Source organism: Sphaeramia orbicularis, chromosome 9 (genome assembly GCF_902148855.1).
Source record: "Sphaeramia orbicularis chromosome 9, fSphaOr1.1, whole genome shotgun sequence".
NCBI lineage: Eukaryota > Metazoa > Chordata > Actinopteri > Kurtiformes > Apogonidae > Sphaeramia > Sphaeramia orbicularis.
Window position 1 is genome coordinate 23,833,230 of NC_043965.1, and position 18,827 is coordinate 23,852,056.

Below are 18,827 nucleotides of genomic sequence, written 5' to 3' on the forward strand. Positions count from 1 at the left end.
TTCCCAATACTGAACTTCTGGATTAGGTGTTCAAAGTCCATTATTTTAGAATTCTGAGTGATATGATGAAAGTGATTAATTCCTTTTTCCTTCTATAATGATGAGTGTAGAGCAGGGGTCACCAATCCTGGTCCTCGAGGGCCGGAATCCTGCATATTTTAGATGTATCCCTCTTCCAACACACCTGATTTAAATGATAAGCCTATCATCAAGCTCTGCAGAAGCCTGATAATGACCGTCGGGTGTGCTGGAAGAGGGAAACATCTAAAACATACAGGATACCGGCCCTCGAGGACCAGGATTGATGACCCCTGGTGTAGAGGTTTGCTGTTTATTGTGAATAGGGATGTAATGATATGAAAATTTCATATCACGGTTACTGTGACCAAAATTATCACAATTATCATTATTATTGCGGTATTATTGAAATTGTGCTCAAATGTTCAAAAAGTACTTATACACACACTGAAATAATTTAACCAAGTTGTATTTAAAAAAAATAAAATAAAATAAAATAACTGGCACAATGTACCTTCTGTTGGCAGAAACATTCAAATATTAACCCTTAGTGGCCTGCGCCTATTTTGTACTTTTGATTTTGCCTTTATATACTATACAAACAAATGTTTACTATACCCATGTTTGGTATCTTTTTTTTTAAGCAAAACTTCATCTATCTCATCTGTCCATTATTTTTTTCACTTTAACCTACTATATCAACATTAAAGGACAGAAAACACAAAAAAATCTAAAATCTGATTTGAAAAATGTATATGATTTATTGCATAAATAACACAAAGATGCTTAACGAACCTTTACAAAGACTTTAAAAGTGAATATTGGCTCCAAATATTAGATATATAAAATTAAACCTGTAATAAATTTAAACTATACTCAAATATTTGACATAAAAGCAAATCTTTACATAGGGTTTTCTCCCTAAAAGTGCAGTAATCAAACACGGTTATCATGATAATTAGAATTTAAACGGTAATACTAACCATCTGCAATTTTACCGCAGTTTATCATTATACTGGTAATCGTTACATCCCTAATTGTGAAGTCAAGGTTGTTCCAGATTGGAGAACAGGGAGATGGTGTATCTGTGGAGTTTTTAATGTGGAAGATGTTCCACCAGTCTGATAGAGTTGAGGCTATGGTAATGTTTTTAAAGCAGATGGTATGTTTGATTGAGCAACTGATGAATGGGAGATCTGATAAATTAAAATTGTTGCATAGAACTTGTCCAGAGAGAATCTAAAAACTAGTGTAAGAAAAGGTTTAGATCAGGGGTCTCAAACTCATTTTCTTTCAGGGGCCACATTCAGCCCGATTTGATCTCCAGTGGAGCGGACCAGTAAAATAACAGCATAATAATCTATAAATAATGACAACTCCGAATTTTTCTTTGTTTTAGTTAAAAAAAAAAAAAAAAACATTAAATTATGAAAATACTTACTTTTATAAACTATCCAAATAAAAAAGATGTGAATAACCTGAAAACCCTGAAATTTCTTAAGAAAAATAAGTGTAGTTTTAACAATATCATGCCTCAACTTATCATTTTTACATGTGCATTATGGATCAGATCTACAAAGACACTAAACACTGAGTAACGGGCAGAAAATAGTTAAAATTGTGCTTAATTTTCTTTATACATATCAGGTTGTTCATATTTGTTCAGGTTATTCACATTTTATTGTTACAGGGTAGTTTGTAAATGTAAATATTTTCAGAATTTAAAGTTATTTTTTGCACTAAAACAAAGAAAAAAAATTGAAGTTGTCATTATTTAACTAAAGGCATAGTGTCATATTATTATTTTAGCGACTTCCCCTGTAAGTCGCTTTGGAAAAAAGCGTCTGCCAAATGCGTAAACATAAACATAAACACATTTTCAAATCAAATCGAGAAGAAAATACAGAGTCATTATTTTTTGTAGGTTATTATTCTGTTATTATTTTACAGTAGATCATATTGGTCTGTATGTGGAACCTGAACTAAAATGAGTTTGACAGCTTTGACTGTGGAATTTTTGCACTTTGCAAATTCATCCCAGGGGCAGGATTGGAACCTTTGGTGGGCCGCATTTGGCCCCCGGGCCGCATGTTTGAGACCCCTGGTTTAGATGGTTAAGATGTGTTTGCAATTTCTCATATTTCAACTCTCCCGCTTTTACAACATAACCTTCCATATAAAGCCCTTTATAAATATAGTTCAGTTGGTTTTGTATCAACCTTAACCCTTTCATGGATAGGGGTCACTACAGTGGACAGCTATTTTACAGCTGTTCTCTTGTATATTCATGGGATTTGTTGTTTTAGTTCCATACCAGCCAACACAGCAGATACTTATGCATCATCCCATACGCTCCAATTCACACCATTACTGTAACTTTGCTGTTCTTGATAAACCTGATCTGCAGTAACATGTTTGAGTGTAAATCAATTGCTTGTTATTATTATTAAACAGTGTTTTGGGGTTTGTTTGTTTTTTTTTACTAAACATAGGTTTTGTTTTTTTTTTGGTTTTTTTTTTTGCATATTATCTCCATGAAGTGAGTAATGAGTAGTATTGGAGTATGTTAAAATGTGAGTAAACAGATTAGAAGCAGTACATTTTTTTTATTTCATAGTTTTGAAGTGATGTATCAGTAAATACGTGTTTTTTTGCTTCAAAAATCAAATGCATGATGTCAAACTGCATGGACATTTTTGGAACTCCATGAAAAATAGATTCATAACAAAATTTTCAATCGCTTTGTTTTTTTCATGCCTAAAGAGGAATAAAAACACTCAAGAAAATAAATCTTGATTAAGGGTCTCACAATTCATGCATGAAAGGGTTAATGTACAGGGTTACACAAGAAAAAGAGCTATAATAAGAAAATATAAATATGAAAATGGTACAGATGACTGACAGGGTCTATTCAGTTGTCATCATTGTGTCTTATCAATCCAAATGAAATTCATACAGTGGTGTGGACCGGCTCAAAAAACAGCTTAGATGTAGATAAAAGCATTTTCTAATTATTCTGTACTGAATAACTGACTGGATGGCTGATGGATTTTATATATTGGTCTTGTGTGAAGTTGGAGCTTTTCTGGCTCAGAATTAAGCCACACAAGTCTAAGTAGTAGAGTGGTCTGGATAAAATGAAAATGGCTCAATAAATCAGTCCACTTCCTATAGCTTCATGGAAGACTTTTGCAGCAATTGTTCTTCTAATACATGTGAGATAATATAATTTGGACAGTGGAAGCTCTGTAACTGCTCATTCAATGGAACCAAATATAAGTGACATTGCCAGAAAAGTTTGATAGTGTGAGGAGGGTCATGAATGCACCACAGGCAGTAACCTATTTATTGAACCGTCTCCCAAATGCACATGCGCACAACGTGGTGTAAACTTATCAGGCTGAAATATCAGTAAAGATCCAGCAGGATTTGAGCAGCAGTTAATGCACTCATTGTTTTCCGTCTTTTTACGCACGGACACACACTGTATATTGTCTCGCGCGGCTACCCTGCGTCTGCGTCAAGACATGCTCTCCATCTGTGTCCAATGTGCGGATTAGACGCTTATTATCCTCTTAGCTCTAAATGGCCCCACGTTCCTGCACTTCGCTATCCATCTCATCTGGTGTCTAAGACGCAGACCCGAGCGTGACACGAAAGCGAGATTCACGCGTAAAAATCATCGCGCCGATCATTCAGTTGTTATAGTCGTTGCGCGTTATGCGTAAATTGTCCGGGCAGTCCTCTCCATCGTCTGTCAGCGCGCCTATAGGGGCACAGTGGCTGTCGGTGCGTCTGGTAATGTGTCCAACCCACTGATCTTTTGCAGACTGTAATCTTATCAGTGTCAAACCGTAGCTGCCCATTCCTCTTGGGCACTTTCTGACAGGGTTTGGATGGCGTTTGCGCCAAAAATTGGATGAAACCTTTTTGTCATTGGAGCAAACTTTTATCACTGAAAGGATCAGAATTATTTGCAGTTACAGGCGCGTTTGAGTGTGTGACTAAAATGAACATTTGACCCTTTCTGACTGGAAAACATGGAATCTACATGTAAAGAAAGGACTCTTTTGTACTTACTTCTGTTTGCAATATGTACGGCCAGCGTTTGCTTCTGCGCAAGAAGATCAAATGTTCGGAGATCTGGTAAGTTCAGCAGCTGCCCTTAAAGGAAGTAATATTACAAATGAACACAAGAATAATTATAATAATAGTGACTATACTGAAACACTGTGTGAGAGAAGCTTTTAGAGACAACCTGAATCCATGTGTGTGCTCATATTCCATTTATTTGATTACAACTGTAAGCCTGCTTTAAAACTTGGTCACGTAATATGTGAGGACACAATATTTTAGCATGTGAAAAATATGAGCGTTAATACTGCTTTATGGTGATGAAGACTGATTTAAAAATAAATAAATAAATAAACTTTATAAGCACAGGTCATGTAATGTACAGCTGCATCATTTGCATCATGAAACAGTCACTAAAACAGTGTGATTTCAAACACTCCTGATTCAAAACCTCATTTTACTCAGATCCTTTTATACAAAACACTAATCCTCACAGTGGTCTTTGTATTTTACCCATAATAGAACTCAACACTATGACTGATTGCAACCACCAAGTCTGTCCACATTGTACACTCAAGGTCCACATCTACGGTAATGTTTACACTTGTCTGTGGCTGGAGAGAAAAGGGCAAACATATGTTACTGAAAATTCTGTTTCTATTCTCAAATCCTTGAATGTACACAGCATATAGAATAGTATAAACTGCATCCAAGAAAGGTCAACTGTTCAAATAAAATATTCAGAATTTGTTTGGCTTAAGTCTTGTCATCAAATATTCCAAATGTGTTCTTTTGGGCAGAAAATCCCTGATGCTGATTTGGTCTCCACAGTGTCTTTCTGCGTCCCCCGCCCTCTGTCTCTCCCCCTGTCTATATCTTTCTTTGTTATCCTGTCACCCTCAACACTTTTTCTGTCCCAGTTTCCCCCTTTTCCTCATTTTTCTCTCTTTCCATCACTTCCTTTTTCTCTCACTGTCAGTCTCTCTGACTGTCTGCCGTTCTTCGTGCCACCCTCACTCCTTCAGACCCACGGGCCATCGCAGCCTGTCTATTACATCTGTCTGTCAGTGGAGAAAAACTCTCCACAGTTTGGGACTGCCATACCAAGGAGGGCTGTACCTCTGTCTTCATGACTACAAGTGACATCTGTACTTGTTTTTTTTTTGAGGTCTTCCGGGCCTCGTTCTCTAGGAGGGGGCAAAGTCAACAGGACTTCACGTCCAGATGAGTCACCCCAGCTTTTAAAGCACAAAATGATGGTGTTACTATGAAAGAATGAAAATCGAAGGACAATTTACTTTGTCAACATTTCAAACAGCTTTAATCTCAGATAGAAAAGCCTAAATGAAGTTACACGGGCAATCAATATTTGCTTTTTTACTCTTTGTTATTCTGTCACTTATTTTAAAGGTTCACATAAACATCCCAATTTCAAGGTTATTGTTCGGTGAAAGGCAACAAAAAAACCCTAAACCTAACATCTTTCAGAAGAATATTTTACTGCGGATCATAACAACGTTTATAAAGAACTCCTAGAGTAAGGTTCAAGACCACTATTACAGCATTTGTTGTATTGTTCACTTGAAAAGCTGAAAATTGCAACCGCAGAGTCAGAATCAGAACATGTGGTTTACTCTGAAATAATTCATATAAATTAAAGAAATGTAAATTCCTGATTTATTGAATGGTGTTTGATAGATTTAGATTTTAACATGATTCAGATTTGGTAAATGTATGTTAATGTGTCTGTGTCAGGGACAGTTTGGGTCATGCATTCTTTCATTTTTGTGCATTTGATTTGATTTGATCCATCTCCCCTTAATGTGAAGCACTTTGTAACATGTTGTTTTAAAAAGTGCTGTACAAATAAAGCTTTACTTACATTCTGTATGACATTATACTGAAGTATTCTTAAAAACTCCACTGAAAACAGATCTCCACATGTGACCACCTCTGAGCATAAAGTGACTTTTGAGCCATCCATGTCCTAAAAACAGAGTTGTGCTGCCACAGTAGCAGTGGTGGAAACACTGTGGTCAGTTGTTTTGTTGCTCAGTGTGTCTTGTTCTGCTTCATTCAGTCAAGCCTGAGAGTGGAGTTACATCATTTTGTGCACCGTTCAGATCTAAAAGTGGACTTCTCTCAATGGCACAACATACCAGAAAATTCCAAATGTACACCCAGTGCTGCTCCAAGGACACAGTCTCTGCCCAGTAACAGCCTCAGTCAGCTCTGTTCTGTCAGTTTGTTTATATGCAATCAATATAAAAACAACACATTGCTGAGAAAATGGAAAACTGATTTAGAAAAAAAGGTTTTAAATCAACTTAATGAAGATTTACTGGCAATTCACCTGCAGTCCATAATATCCATTCTACTACCACAGTCTCTTGAGATGGATCTTTCTATGTTTTTTTGGTTATTCTTATGCAATTTTATGTTTTAGACATTTCCTCAAGATAATTGCCTGGGTTAAAACAACCAAACAAAGTAATATTACTGTGTTTTATTCACTAAAAACATTTTCTCAGTGATTTTTTTCAGACTGTAGTTAAATCTGCTCCATAAATATGCAAATTATACCTAAAAGAGAAGCCAAAAATGAGCAAACTTATTTCCTTGATGAATATTGTAGAATTTTTCAGTATTTTTTTTTTTTTTTATTTAATCCAAATTATCAGTTGATACATGCTGTCACTGAACAGCAGAGCTTTGAGAATGGTAATGGAGACAAGATGAGGATTGAGCCCACCCGTCCACTCACTCGGTAACACCCCCGAGGGATGTTCAGGAAATTCAGCTGAAGTATTGCAATATCACTTAGATGGAAGAGCAGGGTACAAGAGAGGACTCAGGACTATAAGAGATACTGTAGGTCTTCAAGGGAATGGGGAGAGGAGAGACATTAATGGATACAAAAAGGAGAAGCTACATGACATTTCCATCTGACTCTTACATTGAACTTAACTTACAAAACATAGAGGTTTTTTTTAATTATTTATTTTTTTTATTTTAGCTTTATTTAACCAGGAATTCTGAGCAATAAAACACAATAACAACTATTCAACCATAATGGCATCAAGAAAAACAGGGACATTCCTCCTTCACTGCATTCTCCATATGTTTAAAATCATTAATAGAAATGAATGTGTGTAATTTTACAGTTTTTTGAAGATTATTCCAGGACCATGGTGCATGGTAGGAAAATGCTGTTTTTCCAAAGTCTGTCAGAACTCGGGGAACAGTCTAAAGCAACCACTTGAGGGAATGTAAATGAAAACTACTAGAGCTAACTAGTTTATAATGGATAACAAGAAAATACCCCTCAATCACATTTGTGCACCAAACTTATATTCAAGTATATTCAGTATATTCAAAAAAATCATGGGAGGGAGTGCTTCTAGGACCCAAAAAAGAGTTTGTTCGAGGTGCCCTTTGGAAAAAGGGATTCATAAAGTTGATGACAAACAGGAAGAAAACTCCAAGGCACTCTTTTTAAGTGTTAAAATGCCTTTATTCTCATGGCATGATCATATATAAACCTTAAAAAGCACTTCAACGCGTTTCGGCTTCAAACCTTCAACAGGAAGTGAGGAAGTTGTTTGACTTGAGCCATGAGAATAAAGGCATGTCAGTGTTTAAAGAGAGTGCTTTGGAGTTTTCTTCCTGTTTGTCATCTTCAGTATATTCAGATTCTCATATTTTAAGGAGCTTTTTGATGGATGTACATATCATCTGTGTAAATATTCGGTTTCAGAGGGTCCTTCTTTCCCCACACAGCCTGATAATGCATATACATTTGATCATTAGATGGTCTGTGATGACAGGCCATAGTCCTTATTTCTATTTCTTGCTGAAGAGCCTCTTTTAGTCTTTTCAGGCCACAGTTGGACACTTAAAATGCAATCATGATGTCCTGAAGAGTCACTGAAGCACCCGGGATTTAACAACTTATACCATGAAAATAATGACATCTGAAGCCACAGTTGATATTATAAGGCGATGCATCAAACTAAGTGTTCAATCACATGGTTCTGCCATAAGTGATGCTTTTTCACCTTTCAGATGGACTGAACTGGTGTAAATTCTTTTGATTTTGCAGGAGAGGTGGTTCTATTCTGCATGTCTAACAAATTATTTTCAATATATGTTGACTATTCAAAGTTTTTCTACAAGGATTAACCTTTTTACCTTAAATATTTGTTGTCTTCTTTAAATAATGCAACTAATTTATTTAACTTTAATTGTATAGGTATAGTTGCAGTGTGAGAGGTGTGCAGTTGATTTCAGGTTACCGATGTATTTTGTCTTTTAGGATTTGCATAGTTTATTTAGATTAATATTTTTAAACTGTTCTTGCAATGAGCTGTGATCTTTAAAGTTCTCATGATATTGGGGTGAATTTTAGTCACATGATGCTTTATACAAATATTAACCCATAAAGACCCAGTGCTGCTTTTGTGTCAGTTCCTAAATGAATTTTTCCTCTATATTTAACCTTTCTTGAGTGATTTATCACCATTTACTCCAATATTATGCTCTGTATTTTGCATTTTTAAGTGAAAATCAGGTATTTTCCTATATCAAATTTACTGATTATGTAATGTTCATAAAACCTCAGATTAAAGTTGAGGGTTAATAGATGCAAAACAGAGAAAACTGAAGTAAAGATCGTTTTTTCTGCAAAATATATTAACTGAACATTAATCCAGTGTCTCTATCCACTGTCATTGATAAAACTCCATGGGTTTTTCTGGTGAATCAATGTTGTAGAAGATGATGGTGTTTCCACGGTAACTACGGAGCCTCTGAACGTCCAAATGGGTCATATCTGATGACCATGAAAAGATGACAAACTGTATTTTACACCAATTATTTACATGGATTGATAGGATTAGTGGATCAACAGGTATTTAATATTTTATTTCAGTTTATATTTTGTTCGCTGGTGGATGTTGGGGTCTTTATAAGTTAAGCGTCTTTCATTAAAAAATATCATTATTGGTAAAAACTTGCACTGACAGAAGATGGATAAAAGGGAAAATGCAGTCTCCCAATTTGTCAAGTTATCTTTAGAATTTGCTTTTTTTTTCTCCGTATTTACCCTCACTGTCTGTGTTTGTTTACACAGATCGTCTTAGCCCTCCTTTAGACATCCAGCTGGACACAATCAATTGCACTGCCTTCAGAGTACGATGGAAGATGCCCCGACGTCATGTCAGCACCATCACAGGATACAAGGTAGCCACACAGTATGGTTTTACAGACAGTAACTCTATTGTATGGAACCATTATACTGATGGTTTAAAAGGGATCTCTACTTTCTACCAAATTTAGTCTACATTTTACATTTTGATATTCTGTAAATTGAAATGAAAACACATGAACTGTACAGAGTGACAGATATAATGGGTTACATGTATATGGTCCATGTGTTTTACTTGCTCATATTGTGTTCTTTAGAAGGTGAAATACGTTTATTTTATTGTCCACTTTACTGCAGTCCAATCGTCCTTGGTTGGACTGTTTACTTGCAGCCACTTCCACGAGAAGGCTTTTATTTCTAGTGGGGGGGTCTTACCCACAGAATCTGAAAGCTCGCAGAATAATATTTGAGCAAAAGCTGAATATTTTTCTGGATTTCAACTGTGACTGAGAAAAATGTTAAAATCTCAGCAAACAAAAATAAAGGTGGTTTAGTGTCAAACTGAGCTACGATATACGCTCTGACATATTCATTACAAAAGCACTTTCAAGAAACACAGAAAGGTTTTTAATCGGGCAAACATGAAACACTGCCATAAATCAAATTTCCTTCATTTTCTGTACTCCTGCTTCTGCTTCTTCTGAACACCCCTGATGGATCTAGCGACCACCTTACTTTTTAGCCGTTAAAGTGCTTGTTAACCTCAGTGTCCAGCAAAATGTCCTTGGGGGGACAGATTGATATTTCAAGTATTTGTGGTGTTTTGATGGAACCCCTTCACTACCAAATATATGATTTTTCAAGGACAGAAAGGCACCAACAGATGTGGTCACAAATCTTTATTTAGTGCCCTGTCAGTAAAGCTTTGGCTGCACCTCTAGCACAAAAACTGTATTATGTATATTTAGCAGCATTTAATAATAGGCTTGGCACTGATTCACAGGTATTTACATAGTTGATGTTTCCTTCCCTCCTTACTCCTTACCTCCCCTCTTTCCTTTTTTGCCTTTATTTTGAGTAACCATTAACAAAGTGAGGATCAGTTTGACATTGTGTGCTCTGCTTTTGACCATATGTCTGCACTAAGAGGATTAGTTAGCTACCTAGCTGCCCCACGACACACAAATAGGCATGTGTATTCATTTGTTTAGCCACTTTGAAACTTCATACATAATCCTGTTTCTTTCTAGTTTTTCCTCAACGTAAAGCTGTGTTTACGTTGTCACTGCTACATTTTAGTAGCGCGCGAGACATCTTTTTGTAAGATAATTAATAAGAAAAACAACACAATGAATGCATGTTGCACACTTTAATGAATATGAGGATGAAACTACATGCATATTAGTAAAAAATCTAACATTTTCCCGATAAACATATGCGTAAATGTTGCTTTCTGTGCCTTGATGTATGCTTCAGGTCTTCTACACAGAGATGAGGAGCAGTCGTCCAGTCGGTTCAGCTTCACTGATGGAGGTGCCTCTCAGTTTGGATATGTTGACCACTGTGAGTGCACACACAGAATATAAACAGGAATAAGTGGCACATGGTTTTAAATCAGCTGTAAAATGCATTCCAAATTGTGACTGTTTTCTGACCTAGTACACAGTAAAAAAAAAAGTGTCAATTTAATTCTTATAGAGTTGAATTTAACTCTGTTTCAGATAACATTTTGTCCCTCTCTCAAAATTAGAGTAAAATTTGCTCTATGGCTGATGTCAAATTTTGAGAGTTAATTCTACTCAATTCAGTGCCAAAATTAACAATGAAATGTGCATAGATAGATAGATAGATAGATAGATGTACTTTATTTATCCTAAACTGGGAAATTACAGTGTAGCAATAACAATATAATATCACAAAATATTTAAGAGTAATATGATTACACTTTATAGAACTATTTTATTCCAAATTTAATTTAAAATGACTCAATAATATCTTAGTATTTATTCCTCTGCAGTGTTATTTTCAGCATAAATTTGTGCTCTATGCTAATATTGAAATAATGCAGAATTGCAGGGGACCTTATGGTGGTAGTTGTGAAGGGCGAAAATTGTTCTATGGGTTTCAGTCAACCTAGGAAAGGCTTTTCCTATGAAAGAGTAAAGCCCTCCCCTCTTCTTATACATGAATAACTTCACAGTAACAATCAGGTAAGAAATTGTTCCACCTACAGGTTTGACTAATGGTGTCACATTTAAAAAAAAAATAAACATCAAAAGGCCAATAAGCGTAAAACAGATAAATTAACCTAAATAGACATTAACATAAACCCCCCCTTGAACCCCTGCACATAAAATAGAACATAATGAGTAAAATGTCCAGTACCCACAGTGCAATGTGGCAGATTGGCACTAATCATCACTCTGTAGAGTTGAATTTTACACTGCATCTGTGTAAAACTTTACACTGATTTATAACTACTGTTAGAGCTGGTTTTCTCTCCATAGAGCTATAAATACTCTATCGAGGTTAAAATAGCTTGACTCTGAAATATTGATACTGCGTTTTTTACTGTGTATTAAGAACTTCTACAAAACCTACCAGTGTTCATTATCAGTGCATAGAAACACAAGATCCTTAATATAAAACAGCACAAATATGAAACATATGATTAGCTAGAGTATCCTTTATGGATTTTTTTTAGCATTATAACAATATTTCTGACAGTGTGTGGCGTAGAAGTGCAAGTAACCATCACTCAGATATTTCTATTCACATCCATCTCTGTTTCTCTCAAAGGGCCAATTTGATGGACAAGCGAGCTTTGTAAGTATCACCTAAATCCAATTATGAACTGAATTATTTGTCGCTTTGTTCTCCAAGTTATTTTCACATTCTCCTCTCTCAATTTTTGGGGATGATTGTGTAAGAATCCCTAATCAGTGATTTAATCTTTCTTCTGTTCTCTTTGACCTTTTTATAATTTCTCCATCTAATCATGCTTGATGATGTGCATCTTTTCTCACACCTGTCGTCTTTTCCTCCACTTTGTGAAATGCCATAGGATGTGGAGATTGGTAACCTAAAGGTCAATACCAAGTACGGGGTTAGTGTTGGTGCGTATGGTTGGGCAGGGGAGGGGAGACCCAGCATGCCTCGAGACGTCAGCACCGCTTCACATGGTAAGAATATGTGAGTAGTACGGATCCATTTTAACACTGGATACTATTGTTTCTACTACTGCAAAAAAGCTTTCACTGAATTCATTTGTGTCCCTGTCATTAGAAATGTGCATGCCCCCATCGCCCCCTACTCAGCCAGTTGTCATGGCTGTATCTGACACGGAGCTGGCGTTGTCATGGCAGCAAGGAGAGAGTGAGGGAAGTGCACCTGTCCTTCACTTCCTGGTAGCTTATATCAGGTCAGTTATCGCTGCTTACTCAAAAAAATCAGTTAATGACGCTTTATAATGACTAACCTACATTTTGATTCTTTTATATCACAGTATGAGTTCATGGGCACGGATAGCTACACACGTATTCAGGGCGCTGTCACACTAACACCATCACACCAGCCCATTCTGATTCTTTCCAGGTGAAGGACAGCCTGATATGGTCACATGGTGGTTCACGAAGACAGGTCTAATTGAAAAGCCTTGTACTATCACTGTCTACATCAGGGAAAATATATAAGACACAGTGGTTTACTGGTCATCTTTCCATTTTATCTGCCTTTCTCCTCAGGATTTTAACAGAACACTGACTTTAACCATATAGAGTGCCATTTTCTAAATGCTTATTATTACCCCGCCCCCTGAAGGGGAGGCAAGGGGAATGGACTGTATGCACAGCTCCACTACTTCCTGAACTTCAGGTGGGTCTTTTATTTCCTGTCTTTCATTATTGGACACACTGATTAACCCAGGTGTGTCTAATTAATCAGTAGTCACAACAAGAAGTAGCAGGCACACCTGGGTTAATCAGTGTGTCCAATAATGAAAGACAGGAAATAAAGGACTGTGCATAGAGTCCAATGTTTTTGGTTCGGTTCATTTGTTTGTTTGTTTGTTTGTTTGTTTGTTAACACACTAGCAGCAAAACTATTAGTTGAATTCATACCAAATTGACTTTATAGATTGCCAGTGACCTATAATAGGTCTCATTACATATTAGGAAAAGTAGGTCAAAGTTTAAATTTTTTATGAATTTTTGAAATCTTTTTTTTTCCACAATTACTTATAATGGGTGAAAATTCAAATGTCTGTAGCAGCAAAACTCTTTGGTGAATTCATACCAAATTTGGTTTATAGATTACCAGTGATGCAGAATATGTGTCATTACATTTTGGGAACAGTAGGTCAAAGTTTAAATTTTTTATGAATTTTTTTTAATTCTTTTTTTTGCCCCATTTACTTATAATGGGTGAAATTTCACATGTCCGCAGCAGCAAAACTATTGGTTGAATTCATACCAGACTGACTTCATAGACTGCCAGTGACCCAGAATAGATCTCATTACATTTTGGGAACAGTAGGTCAAAGTTAAAAATTTTATGAATTTTTAAAATCTTCCCATTTACTTATAAAGGGCAAACTATGTGTGAGGGGCGGGGTTTGTTGTGCCTGGCACCTCTTGTTTTAATAAAAATTGTTTAACATCACAAACTGAAAAAACGTTTCTAAATTCAGCAATTAGTGTTGCAGTTGTGTGTTTGGGAATGTTCTTTTGCATACCTCGGTTGTATGGAGTGGTCATCTGAGTTACTGTTGTCTTTCTATCAGCTCGAATCACTCTGGTTTTTCTCTACTATACGCCTAAATGCATGAGTTGCTCCAGTGTGACAGGCCTATTGGATATTTGTGTGAACATGGAGTTGAAAAGATGTACCTAATAAAGTGGCCGGTGAGTGTATACACTTAATATATTGAGGACAGGCTTATGTGTAAATGGGTCCACCTACAGATGTTTATTTTACCAAATTTTTTTTGCATCAAGATCAACAGCAATGGCTTAATTCTCCTTTACTGTGGATTTCTGGAGGGTTTTTTGTTGATTGCAGCCGACTGTGTAATCATGTGAGGGTCAGTTCGGACATCAGAAAGAATTTCATTCACAGAAAATCTTACCAAAAAAAAAAAGTATGAAGGACATGACAGGATAGGTCTACAATGAGGCTATAATGACGAGAGAATTGAGGTCAAAAACATTCTTTTTCATAATCTGCCAGACTCAAAACAAAGCTAAAAATGTTTCAATGACAAAAACCTAATTAGAAAAACAAGCAGAGGAGGAAAAGCTATTAAAGGAAACATACTTCAAAAAAGAATACTTCCACCCTTGATGCTGCTGCATTAACACCCTGTTACTGAGCCACAAAGAGGCACAGAGGCAGAGAAAGAGAAGCTGTTTCTGAGAAGACACATGAATCAGTGTCTGTTTTGTTCATGCCGGAGCATTTTACACACAATAGAGCCATCTGAGAGGCAAATCTTCCTCTTCACATCAAAAGAAGACTTGCTCAAGAGAGACATTGAGTGGTAGTGAAGATAACTCTGTTCAACAGATACTTGTGGCTGCAGGCACCACTCCAAGTCACTAGAATCAGCACATAACTAGATGGCAGCTCCAGATGGATGCTGGGAATGATGGGCAGAAACACTGAAGTTCAACAGTTCATTGCAGTGTTCTTGGTTTGTTGCTTTTAAACAATAATTAGAGCTGAAAAATGAAACCATGAAAGCAGCAACGAAATAAAAAAAAAAAAAAAGTCATCTCAGCTGATTATTCATCTTGTATTTTTTTGTCATTTCAAGATATTCAGGAATAAAGTGTCAAACAGTTACAGCTGTGGAAAAAAACAAGAGACCACTGCAAAATTATCGCTTTCTCTGATTTGACCATTTATCGGTATGTGTTTGAGTAAAATGAACAGTTTTGTTTTATTCTCTAAACTACTGACAACATTTCTCCCAAATTTCAAATTAAAATATTGTTATTTAGAGCATGTATTTGAAGAACACGACACATGATCAAAATAACCCCCCCCAAAAAAAGCAGTTTTCAGACCTCAAATAATGCAAAGAAAACCAGTTCATATTCATTTCTAAACAACACAATACTAATGTTGTAACTTGGGAAAAGTTCAGACATTAATATTTGGTGGAATAACCCTGATTTTCAATGACAGCTTTCACGTGTCTTGGTTCACCACTGTTGCTGTTGGATGACTTTATGCAGGTCCTGACAAAGAAATTCAAGAAGCTCAGCTATGTTCCATGGCTTGTGACCATCCATCTTCCTCCAGAAGTTTTCAAAGTGGGTTCAGGTTTGGATATTGGGCCATGACAGGGTCTTCATCTGGTGGTCCATCATCCACACCTTTATTGACCTAGCTGAGGCCAGGAGCATTACCCTGATAGAAGAACCAGTCCTCAGAGTTTGGGAACATTGTCAGAGCAGAAGTCCAGTAGTTTTCAATAGTTATTTTTGGATTCTGATTACTAATACTAGTACTAACAGCACTGTTTTTGCCTATTGTAAGAAGATAGTGATGGCCACAGTAGTGGTTTTTACTTCTCCTTCATAAATAAGACATGGATCAGGTGTTTATTCAGTAGAATAAGGTGTGCTTGTGTTGGAATTCAACAGACACAGGAATGGAATGGCTGTCATACATTAACACATGCTGATTTCAGAGGAAATTGCTGTGGTCTCTTAATTTTTTCCAGAGCTGTATATTCTAGTCAGGTTCATGAGTATTTGGGCAGTGACACAAATGCTGCATGTTTTTCTCTGTACACCACCACAGTGGATCTGAAATTAAGCAACCAAGATGTGACTGAAGTGTAGAGTTTCAACTTTAATTCAAAGGGTTTAACAAAAATATTGCATTAGCCATTTAGGAATTACAACCATTTTATCTGTAGTCTTACATTTTCTCTGGCTCAAAAGTAATTGGACAACTGACCGATAAGCTGTTTCATGTCCAGATGTGTCCTGTTCCCTTGTTATTCTGTGATAAATGAAGCAGATAAAAGGTCTAGAGTTGATTCCAGATGTTGAATTTACATTTGGTAGCTGTTCATTGGAATTCTCCATATGAGGTCCAAAGAGGTGTCAGTGCTATTGAAGGAGACTGTTATTTATGATGGTTAATGCAATATTTTAAAAAAAAATCCCTTGAATAAAAGCTGAAAGTTCCCACTTCAGTCAAATCTTGTTTGCTTTATTTCATATCTATTGTAATTATGTACGGAATTGTTTGGATTGTGGACTTGAGTGTATGACTGGATGCCATACACCAGTGGTTCCCAAACTTTTTTGGCTCGTGACCCTATTTTAACATCACAAATATCTGGTGACCCCAGACATTCAAAATGGTGAAATTTTTTTGCTAAAATTAATTTGTTTTACTCCGTGACCCGGCCTCAGATAAGCAGAGGAAAATTGATGGATAATTTGTTTTTGATCATTTAATAGTTTGCTATACTATGTTGCAAATAAACGTTAAATTTCAACAACATTTAGTCTATATAATGTATATTATTATGGACAGAGGCAGAAAAGCCAGGTGTAGATAACTGCACAAAGTGAGAATTTTATTTTCCTTAGTCAGGATATGTACAGTCAGTCCAGCTTGGATTTACAAGGCTGACAATTAATACTGAACAAACAATAACTCAAACTATGAATTATGAAAGAGCTGCAGCATCTGAAACCGACCACAATGAACATTTGAAGGATAAACAGTACCACAGTGCTTCAGTTTCAGCTTCAGAGTTTGTCATGTCTTTTATGTATTACGATTTTCTCTGTCAACTCACCATGTATTTTTTATCAGTAAGTTGTTTTTTTTTTTTTTTTTTTAATTTTTTTTTTTTTTTACATTTTTATCAATTACTAGAAATTTCAGGCCACCCCATTTGAATTCCAGGCGACCTCACGGTTGAAAAACACTGCCTTACAGATTCCAGACTAGATTTACCAAAAATGTGAACATAATCATACTAACATTTACACTTTATCCTGCAGTTAATTTGTATTTTCACGTGTGTCCTGTTCTCAGGCCAGAAATGGACACAGAATGGACATACATTCGTGAGCCCATTATAACCAACTCCATGGTGCTGAAGGGGTTAATTCCAGAAACAGAGTACCAGTTTGTTGTGAGGGCGGTCAACGTGCATGGAGTCAGCCCGCCCAGCCACATCAACAACCCCGTGCGGACTCTTGGTAAGGCCCAGATTTGATCCTTAATTTATTGTGATGCGAAATTGGAGGAGGTTTGTACCCAGCTCTCCTGCAAATCCACATTTAACCACATTCCCACACAAAACTATGTTTAGTTTCAGCCACACAACAATGCATAAATAAACAGATGGGGTTTTTTTGGTCGTGTCACTTAAGTTGACAGTAAAACACAACCGCATGGTTGACAATAGTTAGATTTCTGTGGTGACAGTCATGTTTATGTTATTTACAATATGAAGTGAGTTTACCCCCTGAGTTTGATTGTGTACTTTTAGATATAATGTGTAAAGATGACTTTTCACTACTGCACAATTTGTAACATATTTGGTTTTGTCACTTTATTTTAACTGATTCAGGACTTTGCCAGACACAGTGGAAATCTTTGGAATTTGGTATAATTTTGTACCTTTACCATAATTTTCCAGTACTTTTAGATGTTGTGTGTTTAACTGGACAGACACAAGACCCACTTCTCAGCATTTACAACAGAAGGACTAAACATAAAGGTTTCCAGATAGCTTCAGACACTACTCACACTGCACAGCCTCCTACCCTCAGCTCTGAGATACAGATCTGTTACTTTTAAAACCAAGACAGTCATGACTAGTTTTGTACCTTCATCTATCAGATTACTGAACAACTGATCTGAACTGGTTGGTGTATGCTTGTGGGTGTGTGTATGTCTTTCTCTTTTTAATTTTTTTTTTTTATATTTTGACTTTTTAACATTTGTATTTGGGTGCTTCTGTGAAACTGGTCCCTAAAACCAGGACATGGGGCCTAACAATTCAAACCAGATGTAGACTAATGTTATGAAGCAAGTTTGGAAGCACTTTGGGTCTATTTTAAAAATAAATATCTACTGACATAAATGATAAACTATTTTTCAGATAAAACACATTTTTATATTATTTTTATACAAAAATCTGCATGTAACACAGTAAAAAGGACACGAAAATTACACACTACTTTTTAAAAAAAATATCTTTTATTCTCTCACAGGTACATTTTGGGAATCGAACTAATTATGCAAGGCAGAGTGTTTCACAAAAATGACCGCTGTTTCCAAATCACTCGTGATTTATTTGTGTTTAAATGGGTAGGTTCCAAATGTAACGAAAGTGGACACAATGGGTTACATACGAAACCTGGAATGAGATTGCAGGTTCATGAAAAACGTATATGTCTGGATTAGAAAAACCCCTTGGATTGTCACATTTAAGACCATTTCAAGCTATGTTTTCCCAATCAAATGCACTGACACCTAAGTAGCTTTTCCTGTCCATATTTTGGTCCAATTTTTGGCCTCAGTATTTTATAAAAAATTCATTCATTTTGGG

The 18,827-nt window shown here is 36.2% G+C and overlaps 1 protein-coding gene across 3 annotated transcripts in view; it reads left to right on the forward strand.

Moving 5' to 3' along the window:
• Positions 1-3,589: 3,589 nt before the first annotated feature.
• Positions 3,590-18,827, forward strand: part of egflam (EGF-like, fibronectin type III and laminin G domains) — a 43,636-nt gene continuing 28,398 nt past the window's right edge. For 2 of the 3 annotated variants that reach the window (XM_030142954.1, XM_030142955.1), the window contains exons 1-7: positions 3,590-4,164; positions 9,224-9,333; positions 10,715-10,801; positions 12,038-12,064; positions 12,303-12,420; positions 12,524-12,659; positions 17,303-17,469. In XM_030142954.1, the coding sequence (XP_029998814.1) occupies positions 4,059-4,164; positions 9,224-9,333; positions 10,715-10,801; positions 12,038-12,064; positions 12,303-12,420; positions 12,524-12,659; positions 17,303-17,469 (751 nt within the window). In that variant the 5' untranslated portion in view covers positions 3,590-4,058. Of the gene's footprint in view, positions 4,165-9,223; positions 9,334-10,714; positions 10,802-12,037; positions 12,065-12,302; positions 12,431-12,523; positions 12,660-17,302; positions 17,470-18,827 lie in introns of those variants that run through there. The other variant, XM_030142956.1, reaches the window with a different exon arrangement.